We start from the raw sequence: 13,229 nt of genomic DNA, 5'->3' as shown, positions 1-13,229 counted from the left end.
AAATACAATTGATCGGCGGAAAGGTGTTTGAAAATGTGTGAAAAAAAAAACACCTTGACTACGAAATAAATGTATCAGAAGACATACAAAATAAAAATAAATTAAATAAGACTTTGAAAAAGGTATGTGATCGAAACAGATGTAACAAACAAATGTGCATGTTCTTATCTTATTATCTATACTCTTAAAATCGATCTCTGTGTTCAAATGGCACCGATAATCTAACAAAGGTCATCGCAATTTGTTTTGTGTTCTTTCTGGCGACTTACTCCTACAGATGAATAAAAAAGGTTCAATCGCATAAAAATCATTTGAGAGGTATTCGAAACACGTGCCACGATACCGTGCCGCTCGTGCCGATTGGCCGGTATCCACTTATTATGAGACGCTAAACTTTCCGTAAACCTGGGCCGTCGATAGTTTCTAGCAGTTTGTCATACCACGCGTGCTAGTTCTGTTGGAAAAATAGGCGCCATAAATACGGTACAATGTCGAAGAAGAAATAGAAATTTCGATAGAAATATCAACGAAAACGAAAAAAGAGACCAAAAATTAACAAATGCTTAAATTCAATGAACCTAGCTTCATATTTCATTTGGTTTGGTAGAAGGAAACCCGAAAAGAAGCTATGTAATCACTAGGCTTTTGTATAGAAGGTATCTAAGGAAAATCAAATAAAGACCAATCGGTCAAGGAGAGACGGGTGGCTCGTGGGCGAATATCCGAACCGTTTGCAGCTGGTTCACGGCAATTGGTTATGTTACTGTTACTCTTGAACCGATATATGTAGGTATACAGTGATACAGCAGAGAAAATCTTATCAGGAAACACAAACCGCTTCTGTGGTTGGATTCTTTTGCTTCTTAACAAAAAGGACAGAAAAATCTGTATTTTTCCATGTTTTATTTAAATGCAACTTTGTGTCCTAATTGTGTTCTTTTTAGAAAAAAATCGGTTGTTAAAGAAATATTCAGTTACATAGCTGTTATTTTAATTATATGAATAGATGTTAGCGCTGGTGTGATTTAAGTACTAAAGTGACATTTACAAACCTTTTCCCATGTTCCGCAGATCGTTTTATTTGCTGCTACTGAATCAATCCGAATTGTTACGTTGTAAATCGTGCTAAATGGCGATAGTCTTAGATGCATTCAACGGTACGATTGTTTAAATAAAATGTTTAAGAGACTTTAATCTTACATTGCGTGTGGGTATTGCAATGCAAACTTTTGTATTTTTTGGAAATAATCATACTCTTAGCGGAAATAATCAAGCTTAGTGATTCTATGGGATGGAAGCAATTCTAGGGAAGAATAAAAAAAATCTAAACTAAGCAAAGCGACTGAACTTTAGTTCTAATAGTGAAACGATGTGTTGTGATGGACCACATATATTAATAGTTTTCCTGTAAAATACATATATTAACAGTTTTCCTGGGCGTTAAAACTTATAAATCGGCATTCTAACGCATTCTTGTTTTCTCCTTAAACTTCATAAAATCCCTAAACTTATTTTTCCTTAGGGATTTGTTACCCATCAAGCGTCTTACCTGCACGATAAACGGAACCAGTATTTGATTTGAATGAAAATGTCACCATCGATGTAAACAAATCAGAGCCGTTTAACCCTTCGTGAAAGGTTCAAGAGCTGTTGACGAAAGAAAGAGGAACACAATGAGCTATGACATACTCCTTCTCAAGGTGCAGCTTGTGGTGTATTTTTTTCTCGATCTGCTGGGTGTTTATTTAACGCACGTGATCGGACACTGAAACGTATAACAGCACGTGCTCAACCATTCCATATCTCGAGCAATTATCGATTGTAATTTGTCGCTTCCGTATGGACGCTCTTCTGAATGTAATATTCGTCTTTTCATTCGTGTAATATTCGTCTGAATGTAATATTCGTCTCTTCTCTCACACGTTGGTCTACTTACCTAAGCGCAGTTGGAGCATTTTTTTTTCACCTCACTGCAGAACACAATGTACTCTTTCTCTTTCGAGCTTTGATCAAACTTCAGCTTCACGAATGCTCAATAGAATTGGGTTTCGTTGCACAGCTCCCGCCAAGAATGAATCAGGAAGCAACGGAACAGAAAAAGTTATCCTATTCTTAAGAAAGGATCTTGCCGCAGACAAAAAAAAACCAACGCTCTCGAATACGGATGTCTTGCAGGAATATGGTTCAAAGGACAAAATGTGTAACGTTACGCGTAGGAAATGCAGTGATGGCAGTAGACATAAACCATTCCAATTTGAGACAAAGCAGAACACGACATTTGTTGTTTCGGCATCTTTTCTTTTTTTTTCTATGATCGAAAGCTGTTAGCACAAGCATGGTTAAATAGGAAGTAAAGGTTACGGCGGGAATAGGAAATTCATGATCTTCAACAACGAGTGTAAATTCTTATTCTCAATTACATTTACTGGACTTACGGATGTTTCATAAAAATAATATTTTAAATTTGAAAATAAATGTAATTGATGTGATCATTAAAAAGAACATGAGCACTTGGGCATAGCATCGAACTGAATCGATTGTTATGTCATTGGTTTACTTTACAGAGGTACTGGGTGCATTGAAAGCATCAACTATCATTTGACCATCGCTATACACTTGATGATCAATGATAAGGATTCCCTCTACAACGTAGGCTGTAGCTAATTGATAAGCGGAGTTTGTTACCCTCAAGTATTTTGCAATATTTAGGTGTTGTTAATCCAGGGCCAAACTTTAGTGCGATTGCAACAGTGGAGTGGAACACATTTCGTTTAAGCAGTGTAGTGAGCTTAGCCGAAAACTCAAAATGTACAAAAGTGTATTAATTTTGTTAGTACTATACGTGGGGCAAAAGACCTGTGCAGCGGATGTGCGAAAACCATTCAATATTAGCCAAATAAGTTTCTTGGATCCATCGCGGTACCATGCCCTCCGTTTGTTCAACAATGACCATCCAAGTAGATTGAGGCCAGCTTTGAAGAGTAAAATCATGTTAATTTAGCAAAAAAAAAAAATAGCGGATTAAATTCATTTTCTAACATTCCAGAATGTCCATCATCAAACATGCTGTTTACAGTAAGTGCCAATCAAAGAAAGCGAAGAGCATAGTTTGACCTAGGAATATTCATGTTACGTATATGTGTTAAATTGTATAGGTGAAAATATTCTCAACAGAAGAACCGTACTTCTGTCCCGCGGTGTTTATTAGTGCGGATTCGCTACTGGCTCCGGCGCTGTGCCTGAAAGTAATGCAACCGATCGAGGATCACCCATCAAGTCACATGTTTGTTATGGTCGATGCAGAGCATGTTTTCTATTACGAGGGAGGCCGACGGTACATCAATAAGATCTTCTATCATCCGAAGCTAGAGGATGAGCCAGCATACCACAACGTGGCAGTAGTGAAGCTGCGCAATGCAATGTATGTTATGCAACCAGCGTTTTGTTGGGTGAGATTCGCGTAAGAAGCTCACACACGGTACAAATGAAGGTGTATTTTTTTACAGCCGAGAAACGGTTACTCCAAATGGCCAGAGTATTGTCGCGTGCCTTTGGTCGGAGGCAAAGCTGCGAAGTGAAAAAGTATACCTAGGCGAATGGTTCAAATACCAACCTGGTATGTTTTTTTTTCTCCGATTATCGACCTGTTCGAAATTCGTTGCAAAAATGTATTAAAGGTAAACTTGTACTAACTTTTTTTATTCGCAGAACAAAATGCTGCCTTCCGATGGGTCGATCTTCCAGTCATCACGAGGAAAGAGTGCCGGGAGGAGCTTTCGAAAAGTAAGGTAAACATTCCAGAGTTCGACCGAGGCATAGTAGAAACGCAGCTCTGTGTGAAAGATAAGAAAAACCATACAATGATTGAATTCTGTGAAGCTCGTACTTCCGGGCCACTGTTCATGATGCTAGGAAGCACCGTATATGTAGTCGCGATGCCTACAGTACACATTAATGACTGCAATGTGCAGGTGGAGGTGTTCAATCGCATATCGTCGTTTCTAGACTGGATCGAAGCTATCGTGTGGCCTCATCTAGACTCCGTATAGAATCATTGAGTTCTCATTGTTGGGCTACTATAAACTCAATGGTTGGTTGAAATTTTTCTCCTGCTGAATGATTAAAAATGGGAAAATTAGTAGCAATAAAAATTATGCCCTTATCAGTGAACGTCATATGGTTTCGCCTTGAATACTCTCCGAAAGTTTGACTCTTAGATCACTGATGATTGACATGGAATTGTTGAACGTAGGTAGGAAAGTAGGAGAAAAAGCGCAAATCAGATAAGAGCTTTGATCAGATGATGCATCAAGCATATGATCTTTATGAAAATGCGAGAAAACTAAACTGTAACAAACATTTTGCATCTTGCATCTCTAAAAATAAATTTTTGATAACTCCTGGGAACATCCGATTTTGGAATGTGGAATTTTTATTATTTGTGTGGCGCTTAAACTGTCCAATACGGCGGGATCACTTTTGCACTTACATTCCTTTAAGTGGGTGTCTAGAAAATGGTAACGGATTTTGTAAATGTAAAGGATGGTGCAGTAATAGGCACATTCGTATATATGGAGCCTTGGACGGGAACACCATGCTGCACTATACATACAATGCGAGGCGTGTGAAAAAGTCAAGGAGTATCAAAAATTAATCCATGGGGAAGGGTGCCTAGAGCAATTTCCAATTCTTGTCAATACACTTCTCTCTCTCTGTATAAACTCAACAATTATTACGTCGTTATTATTTGAAATTTCTATAGGTCTTCCTGTCCTGTTTCATACCACCTCCGCTTCTCAAAACGCAGCTTGGATCCTTAATCCTCTGCATCATATCTCTTCGCTAACATTCCCGTAAAGAAAATCAACGCTTTGTTCCGTGATCCTGAATCTGTATAATTATCTTAGTAATTTTGCATTCCTTTCTCAATAGCTTAATAAAATAAAGTAAATATTATCAATTTCTTTTCCTCATTAATTCTTTCCTTCTTCCTGTCGGTCACTTTCTTTCTCTTTCTTAATTCATTACCAACACCTCATATCGGTATTCCTTTCTCCTATAATTTACATCTGTATTTTAAGTCTTTTCCCTTTTTCTACCTCCATATGTTAATCCATCGCACTTACTTGGGTGAAGGTTTTGGTATTACTTATAGGCGCTGGTGCCAAATTTCAATCAAATCCATCATCATTTGTGGGTTAAAAGGAATCTTAAAGAAAAAAAAGATTATCGGTTTTTTAACATTTTTTTATCTCTGGATAGCAGCAAATCTACTATATGTTCCAAAAATTAAATAGAAAAATATATGTACCAAGTAGCATCTAATGCAGTCATAATTTATACTTTTATTTTTTTTAACTTATATTATTCAACTATTGGACAGTTGTATAAGTTGTATATATGTATTTTTTTTAAATAGATACAGAACACTGTATGTGAACGTTCTCTTACCAACAACGTGCAAAACAACATCCCTTATAATTACATCACCCTTATTCCGTATCCGGGATAGGCGCTATAATTTCTATGATTCTAAAAAAATATCTTACAACTCATGCTGTGAAAATGGATTATAAATTTAGTCCGTAAAACAAACATGAAAAAATTTGCTTCGATTGTTTTTAATAACTGGGTTTAAATTTCACTCATGTTTCTTACAGTACTCATGCTGTTTGGTAACAATACAATTTTTTGATCAAACATGAAGAATACCAGAAACCTAAACCACAGAAAACTGGCATAAAGCACCTCCTCTAAACAGCTAGGGTGGTAACCTTTGGATGTATCGCTTTCTTTTCTAATTATGGGTCTCGAGACTGACAAGTGAGAACAATGCTTTGTTAACGTCTTGTGGTTTTTATAAAGAAATGTTTTTGGGTTTTTTGTGTGATTAAGTTATTTGGATTTTTTTCTTGATTATACTGAGCGCCTTGAAATCGGAGAATAATGTCAGAACTTTCATCATACAAGCAATTCGAAGTACGTTCAATCAACTGTAGAATGAATGAACGTTAAAGAAATCAATTTTAGAATATAGTGAATCAATTTACTTTTCATGTGAGATTTGCAGCCGAAAGCTTGCAAATCATATTTTAAAATTTATACATTTATACAACTTGAATACGTATTGAAATCCAAAGTTCTATCTTTCAACTATGAATCAGAAATACTTTGATGTATAATCCATTGTGCGTCAAGTTTACTTTTTATAGTTAATTAATTGTTGTAAACTTAACTACTTAATTCGTTTCTCACAACGTAAACATGTTTTCACGTATGGCAAAAATATATACTTTCAAGGAATTCTGTTCTTTGATTGCGTTTGTATTGCACTATAATATTTGACTACATTTTCATAACATCACATTTGATCTTCAAGGACATTTGCACATGAAGAGAGATATGAGATTCAAAATATGATAATTTCATCATTACATACTGAGAATCGGAGCAGTGCACCCAATCAGTTACTTGCGAAAAGAAAATGAAAGGGAAACATGTTAGCGATCAGGGGTATTTTGCAACGTGCGCTTTTCACCAAGAAACAAGAAAGTTTTTGACCTTTGCATTGATGCACCTTTTTTCCTCCGCTTGGCTCATCATTCATATCAATTCAGGTAGCGTTTGAGATAGATAAATTGTCGTTAACGTTGACAGCAAATGTTGCGAATGGTTCAGCATGGATTTATAAACTGCCGTATATTTGAATATGTTGCACGGAGCCCCTAAGAACTGCACTCAATGATGGTGAGAGAAAAAAAGCATAAGACATGAAATCGATATGGCAATAGCAAGATGATTTGAAGATTGACATGGCAACACGATTATGGCGGTATAAGGAACTCTAGGAGTGCGATGTGTAATTTACTCCGAAATCGGCAATAAAACGGTGATAATATCGTATTACGGAATATGCTCCTCAGAACATTAATTCTCAGCTTCTCAGGCATTTTAGGGTGCATGCAGACATAATTTATTCCTCCTTCGTGATTACCTGTCATCGTGTACAGCGTTTAATCGCGTTTTCTTCTGATTCTGGGACTCATCTCATCTCATAAATTGATCTGGAACCGCGAGAAAGCAGATCGTGTTAGCCAGCTTGTTTCGTATTATCGGTACGCATGGTTTACACGGATTGGGCATTAGAGAGCAAAATAATATTCATCGTGTGAGCTGTCGGTATGGTTAATGGCACAAACCAATAAAGATGCAGATGGTTCTCACGTTCATTCGCTACTTTAATCGGTATTGATCATTTAGAAAGCTATTCAATCTATACTGTCGAGCGTATGTTGATAAGCTTGTGTACGATTACTGCCGATAGAGTTTGTAGGGAAAATTTTTCTGAAAATTTTCATAAACAAATTTTATATATAATATAACTAAGGCACGAAGTTTTATTCTAGCGTCGTATTTTCTTTCCATTTGATTACATCTGATTTTATATTTGATTTTTATCCCTGACTACCTCCTTTATTTAAGTTGGAGTTAACTAGTCTGCAGATAACTAGTCTTTTAGTTTCAAGCTCTTGCAAAGGGATATATCCCATTTATCCCAAAAATTTAACATAAATGCATGATGGTCAGCATTAAAAATGCCCCAAAAACTTTTTTCTTAGAGTTATGAAATTTTAAACATCTTAACAGATAGTAACGGAGGGCTTGTACCTCTAGGATAGCTTTCATGCGCAAAGAACAATTAGAAACTAAGAAGTGAGAAATAGTACAATGGTCACATACAGGGTATGCGTGCAGGAAAGATATCACTAATTCCAAAATTATTATATAAAATAATACTTCGTTAATTACGACATAACATAATGTCAACCCAATCAACCCTGTTAATACGATCGTTTGAATTTCATTGATCTTTAATTGCTAACAACTTTCCCGATAATGCAATATCAATGAATCAACAAATTCGTTTCTCTCATACTTTATTCTCTTTCCATCATGTCCACTATCGCTTTATCGCCTATTACACAGTGAATTTAAAAATTTACTATATTCCAATAAATTACTTAAAAAATTACGTTCAAAATTTTTACAAATCGGTTTTTATATATCTATATATCATATATCATATATCATATATCATATATCTATATCTATTTTTAGCTATTTTGTTTTCAATATTACATGAAGAGAGTCAAGCGTAGTATTACTCCAAAACAAAGGCTGTTTTCATTCTTTTTTCATTCAACTTTCGTTCTGCTTATGTAATGCAAATCGTAGCGAGGTTTCTACTATTTTATATTGAGTACTAAGCAGCCAAGACGAAGAGAAAACAAAGGAATTAAAATAAAAGCAAGGAACATGTAAAAGTAAGAAACAACTCTCTTTCTCTTGTCGTTTAATTTCTAATTTTCGAAATATTTTTTTAATTTCATTATGAATTGTCACTGTTGAATTGAGTAATATGTTTCATCATTGCCTCAAAATTAGGAATCCTTAAGTTTCGCTCTTATCGTCTTCGTTTTTTTGTGCTTTACAGTTTCCTTGCCTTTTTCAGATATTATAATTTGTTATTCTATTTCGTTTCGTTTGTAATTCTATTTCTCTGTTAATTTGTAATAGTTGATTTTTCAGGTTATAATTGAGCAGATGTTGAGTTAGGGAATTACTAATTTAATCAACTACCATCTCTCACTGTATAGCACTTCTGATTGCGACAGACGCATTTATCCGTTATTGATTCCTTTTCGTGTTATTGCCTAGCATTTTTTCATTTTGACTATACTTTTTTTCCTATAGTAATATCGTAATGTTGCTACCACCGTATTCCTATTAATTTATAGATTATCTATGACAATTTTTATTTGTTTGTATGCGTTGATGACCAACACGTGGAAGATAGTGTTGGCATCTCTTTCGAAGATGGAAGAATAACACGCATCTTGATTATAAGACAGCAAGAGATTTGGTAGCATTAGCTTAAGCCGGGTCGAATGAAGATGGATTTTTTAATGATGTTGTACCTGCTCACGTGTGTCCGTTTTTCCCGGGCCAGCTCGAATGCGTTAATGTGTTTGCAGTGCATGCATGGAATGTAGCGAAAGGTTTAACAAACAATCAATGGCACGATGGAACCGGTGTCTGCAGTTGTATATCCAAATGAGCGAAGATAGGCTTGTATGAAAAGCATGAAATGTTCTTAGCGATGCCCTCCCCAACTCGAAGACTATATCCTTATGGACGCATGAAAAATGCAGGACCTGTCCGATTCTCGTTACAGGGATAATCAACTTTTGAGGCTTTACAAAGATGTGTACAAAGATTTCGTTATGAAAAAAAAATACATTTTTCAAATATATGAAACGCTCATATATGTGTGTATTTTTGTTTGTTTCATTATCAAGCATATTATCATTGCGAGACAAACCAACACACCAACGTCATTGGTTGATGATTAGCTCAACATAAATGCAATGTATGAAGTGCACGCCTGAGTATCGATTCAAAAGGAATGAACTTGATATATATGTTGGAATTTATATTCAAAATTTAAAGTCTGTTTTCACATATATTTACTTCCAAATTCTCAGCTAGAATCTCTGATTAAACTCCATTCAAATTTCTTGCGAAAGAGAAAAAAATGAAACATTTGAAATTCTAAGTCGTCTTTTAAAATGAACCTTTTTTTGTATTCAATGTCGACTTTTGGCAAATCTAAACCGGTTACGGCGCTGTATTGCAGCAATACCGAGAGCATCGTTCCCTTGATTTTTTTTTGTGTTACGTCTCCCAAACACAATCAAAATCACAGAATTCTGTTTTGCTCCCGATGTCTGTGTTTTTGTTGATGTTTTATGCTTAGGAATTTGCAGAAGATGCCAATGTCTGCGTTGCTTCGTCTGGTATTCGATTTACTGTAGGGTATTTCATACAGATTTTTTAAACCAGCCAATAAGAATAAGCAGTCAAAACCGACCGGTTCTGGAGGAATGGCTTTTATTCTGGCACAAAACGTAGAAAACATGAATCAAAACGGAAACCGCAATTTGCACACCCAAGGTCGCTGATGCAGACTCCAGACGCGACGAACTCAAACTGAAGCAATGGCGAAAAGGTCAAAATTCGACCAATATTTTACAGGTTAAAACTTGCAATAAACTAACGAAATTATTGTCATTATTGTTTTCAAATAGAGCGTTTTTTTAAAAGCCGTTACCGTACGTCTTTTAATGACTAACTTTTAATGAAAAAAAGTGGCTTTAGAAAAGGCTATCGAATAATCAATAACTAAGATAAAAAATTAGCAATGCTTATGCGATATTTCTTCATATTACCAAAATAATAAACTTTTAGGTGATATAATAGCTGAAATACAGAAGATTTAACTTATAAAACGCATATTATAAGAAATGTTTGAAAATTTTTTTTTGCATATTGATTCGTTAAAAATTTTTAAAATCTTATTTATACGAAGCTATGTGTAGTTTGTAATGTATGTAAAAGAATTATTTTAATAACGATTAGTTAAAATTATTCTTGTTGCCTTGGCTGCGTTAAACGTTTTACAGGTTTCGATTGGCAATCATTTCATACAGGTTTGGGTAAAGACAATGCAACAATTTCCACGCGGTTATTATATTGAGTAACTACTCATGCAGCTATTGATATACTTCCACTCGGATAATCACATACAAGGTGAAATTTAAAAAAAAAAGGTTTCATAGCATCGCACATTCTAATGGATTGATTGTTGAGTCACATTCTATATAAAGCTCCTCAAACCGCCAACGTTCGTCACGGATTGGTGCACCTAATTGTTCTAATTGGCTTTTCCCTAATGAGGCTTTCGTCTCACTGGTTGTGTTTTGTGTTGGTGGGTTGGATATAGATTTGAGAAACGTGGCGCTACTGCCGGATATGAACCCGGGATGGCATTAGGAGCATAAAATGTTGATCAGAAACTTCCTTCAACCGTAGCAACCGTATGAGCCGAGTGCATCCGCATTCGTTTAGTTGCGGGCAATATATATTTTGCTCCAACTAATAATGACTTAAATTTTAAAATTCCTCCCACAGTAGCTGTTGGCGTCTCACGGAATGTGTTTGTTCTGAAGGTACACGAAGATCAATCCAATTAAAGATGCACAATTTGTTCGAGGGATCAAGATGAAATACTATTCCTAGCTAGCTACATGTTTGGTACACGCTTTAAAAAACAGTCAGGCACATGAGTTATCTTGTGATTGCTGCAGCAATAACGAATGCACTAGCTGATTATGGCGCTTATCCAAACCACTATGCCGAAGAACCTATCACGTCAAATCGGACCGGTAATTAATTTGCTCCCAGCTACCGCAAGCGTACCTACTTGTTATGCTCGTTACCGCAGCTGTATGTTGGTGTCGTGGTGATATTGTGCATAGCAACATACCACGAGGTCTTGCGAGGTTTCAGAGCACAACACGTGGTTTTTGGGAAGCAATTTTAAGCATCGAAAAGGGAGTGAAAAACCAACCAGAAATTTGTCTTTTCGCTATTGCTCCTGCAAAGGCTGTTTGAATATATTTTCACCCGAAACCAACACCGTTGAAGTTTCGTGAATTTCTATGGATACACAGCTTACGTTTGCAATGAATATGAAAATTGCGAAAGCCACCCTGAGAAGAAACATCGTTATACGGGTGGTTCGTTCTGCTTGCCGTGTAACGTCGTACCCGTACTTTCGCAGGAATAGGTTCCGTGGCTTTTCCGGCTCCACACTTTCAGTGTAGTGCCTCTCGTTTCCATGATATCGCCCGCCCGTTTCTGCGCGTCAAAATGCTCAACCGTCTCGTTCTGCTGCATGGCACGGTTCATGCTCGGAACACCCTTCGGCGATCGCTTCCTGAACGTACCGGTTTTCTGAGCAACACAACGAACCCAGGTTACGCGCGGTACGGGAGCAGAGCAAAAGCAGAAAAAACCGTTGAATGAAGCGAGATGGGTATGATCGGTGGAAAAGGATCCGAAGCGAGGGTCACATTATGCATTAGGGTCGGCGAGACGGACCGTGCGCAGGACCTCTAGAATCGACTGGAGGCCGTCCCACGGGTAGGACGTATTTCAGTGTCCTCCAAGTCCTGTGAGTTGTTGTATCGGTGTCGCTAGGTCACACCGCGAATCGTGCTCAACAAAAGCTGTTATTTATGTGAGGACATTTGGCTTGCTTAAAGGTATGAAATCAACGATAGACTCCGAATGAAGCAAGCAACTCGTGAACAAAAAGTGCAAAAAAATAATACAGTGCTATCATAAATGGGCTAACTGAATAAACTACATTAAATTATGGTTGTCAAAGACATGTGCACTACAGTAGAATGCTCCAAAGGCAGATAACTGATATGTGTATGTTGTGCATCGTGCAAAAGTTACGGTTGGCGCCTGTTGGCATAAGGATAATACAAGATTGTGAAAAGCGTTTCTCACGTGTTTAATGCCCGCTGATCCATCGACGCAACAGTTGCGGAGCCAAAGAATACTATAATAATAGTTCCAATAGGAAGGACATTTCCGGCTTCGGGTTCAAACGACTTGAACGGCTATTCTTTGTTGATGCCTGAAGACTCCAATCCCAAACATCTCTACGGTAAGTTTGACTGCACAACGCACCAGAGCTAGTGAATAGTAATTAGTGCAATAGTAGTGCATTTATTAAGTGCCGGTGTACTTCTTTGGTCATCAAATAAAGAAGCTGTATGTAACGACTTTTGCACGAATTCCTCTTGATTGTACACCGTACCGTAAAAATATGAGTTCGTAGAAAACTAGTAGCCGACCGATATTTGACGGTAGCCAGGCATGATAAAAAAAATTTACACACGTTCTGCTGCTGAGTATCATCAACGTGGCGTAGAAGCAGCCATGTGTAATGTCTCGGAGCGTGGTATCCAGACACAGTCGTCGCTTGGCTCATGCAAGAGAATGTAGAACAGCTGGAGCTATGCAGCCAGTTGAAAGAATTGTTCGACTTTCAGTTCGCTCGTCCTTTCGTTTGCTGGGGTGGTTGGTGAACGCTAAACATACTTATAAAATAAAAAAAAATTCCTTCCACGCACCGGTTAATGGAATACATCATCGGGGCTCATTCAATGGAAGCGGGAACGACTTATAGGCACAGGCAGCAAAATTCACATACGGGTGAAACCTGGTGCAGTCGTCCCGGTGAAATGCATTCAACCGCGTTAAACAGTTTGCGTGACGACCTTCTTTTAGCACTTTTGACTTCACATTCGATG

The 13,229-nt window shown here is 37.1% G+C and overlaps 1 protein-coding gene across 1 annotated transcript; it reads left to right on the top strand.

Annotated features, from left to right (window-relative positions):
• The first annotated feature begins 2,882 nt into the window (after positions 1-2,882).
• On the top strand, positions 2,883-4,155 carry LOC128726102 (serine protease Hayan-like). Its single transcript, XM_053819891.1, has 4 exons — positions 2,883-3,075; positions 3,156-3,421; positions 3,507-3,616; positions 3,709-4,155. Exons 1-4 carry the CDS (start codon positions 3,064-3,066, stop codon positions 4,047-4,049), a joined length of 729 nt encoding a protein of 242 aa, XP_053675866.1. The 5' UTR covers positions 2,883-3,063; the 3' UTR covers positions 4,050-4,155.
• Positions 4,156-13,229: the final 9,074 nt, after the last annotated feature.

This window comes from Anopheles nili, chromosome 3 (genome assembly GCF_943737925.1).
Source record: "Anopheles nili chromosome 3, idAnoNiliSN_F5_01, whole genome shotgun sequence".
Classification (NCBI taxonomy): Eukaryota; Metazoa; Arthropoda; class Insecta; order Diptera; family Culicidae; genus Anopheles; species Anopheles nili.
This window is presented reverse-complemented; position numbering and strand designations above follow the sequence as displayed.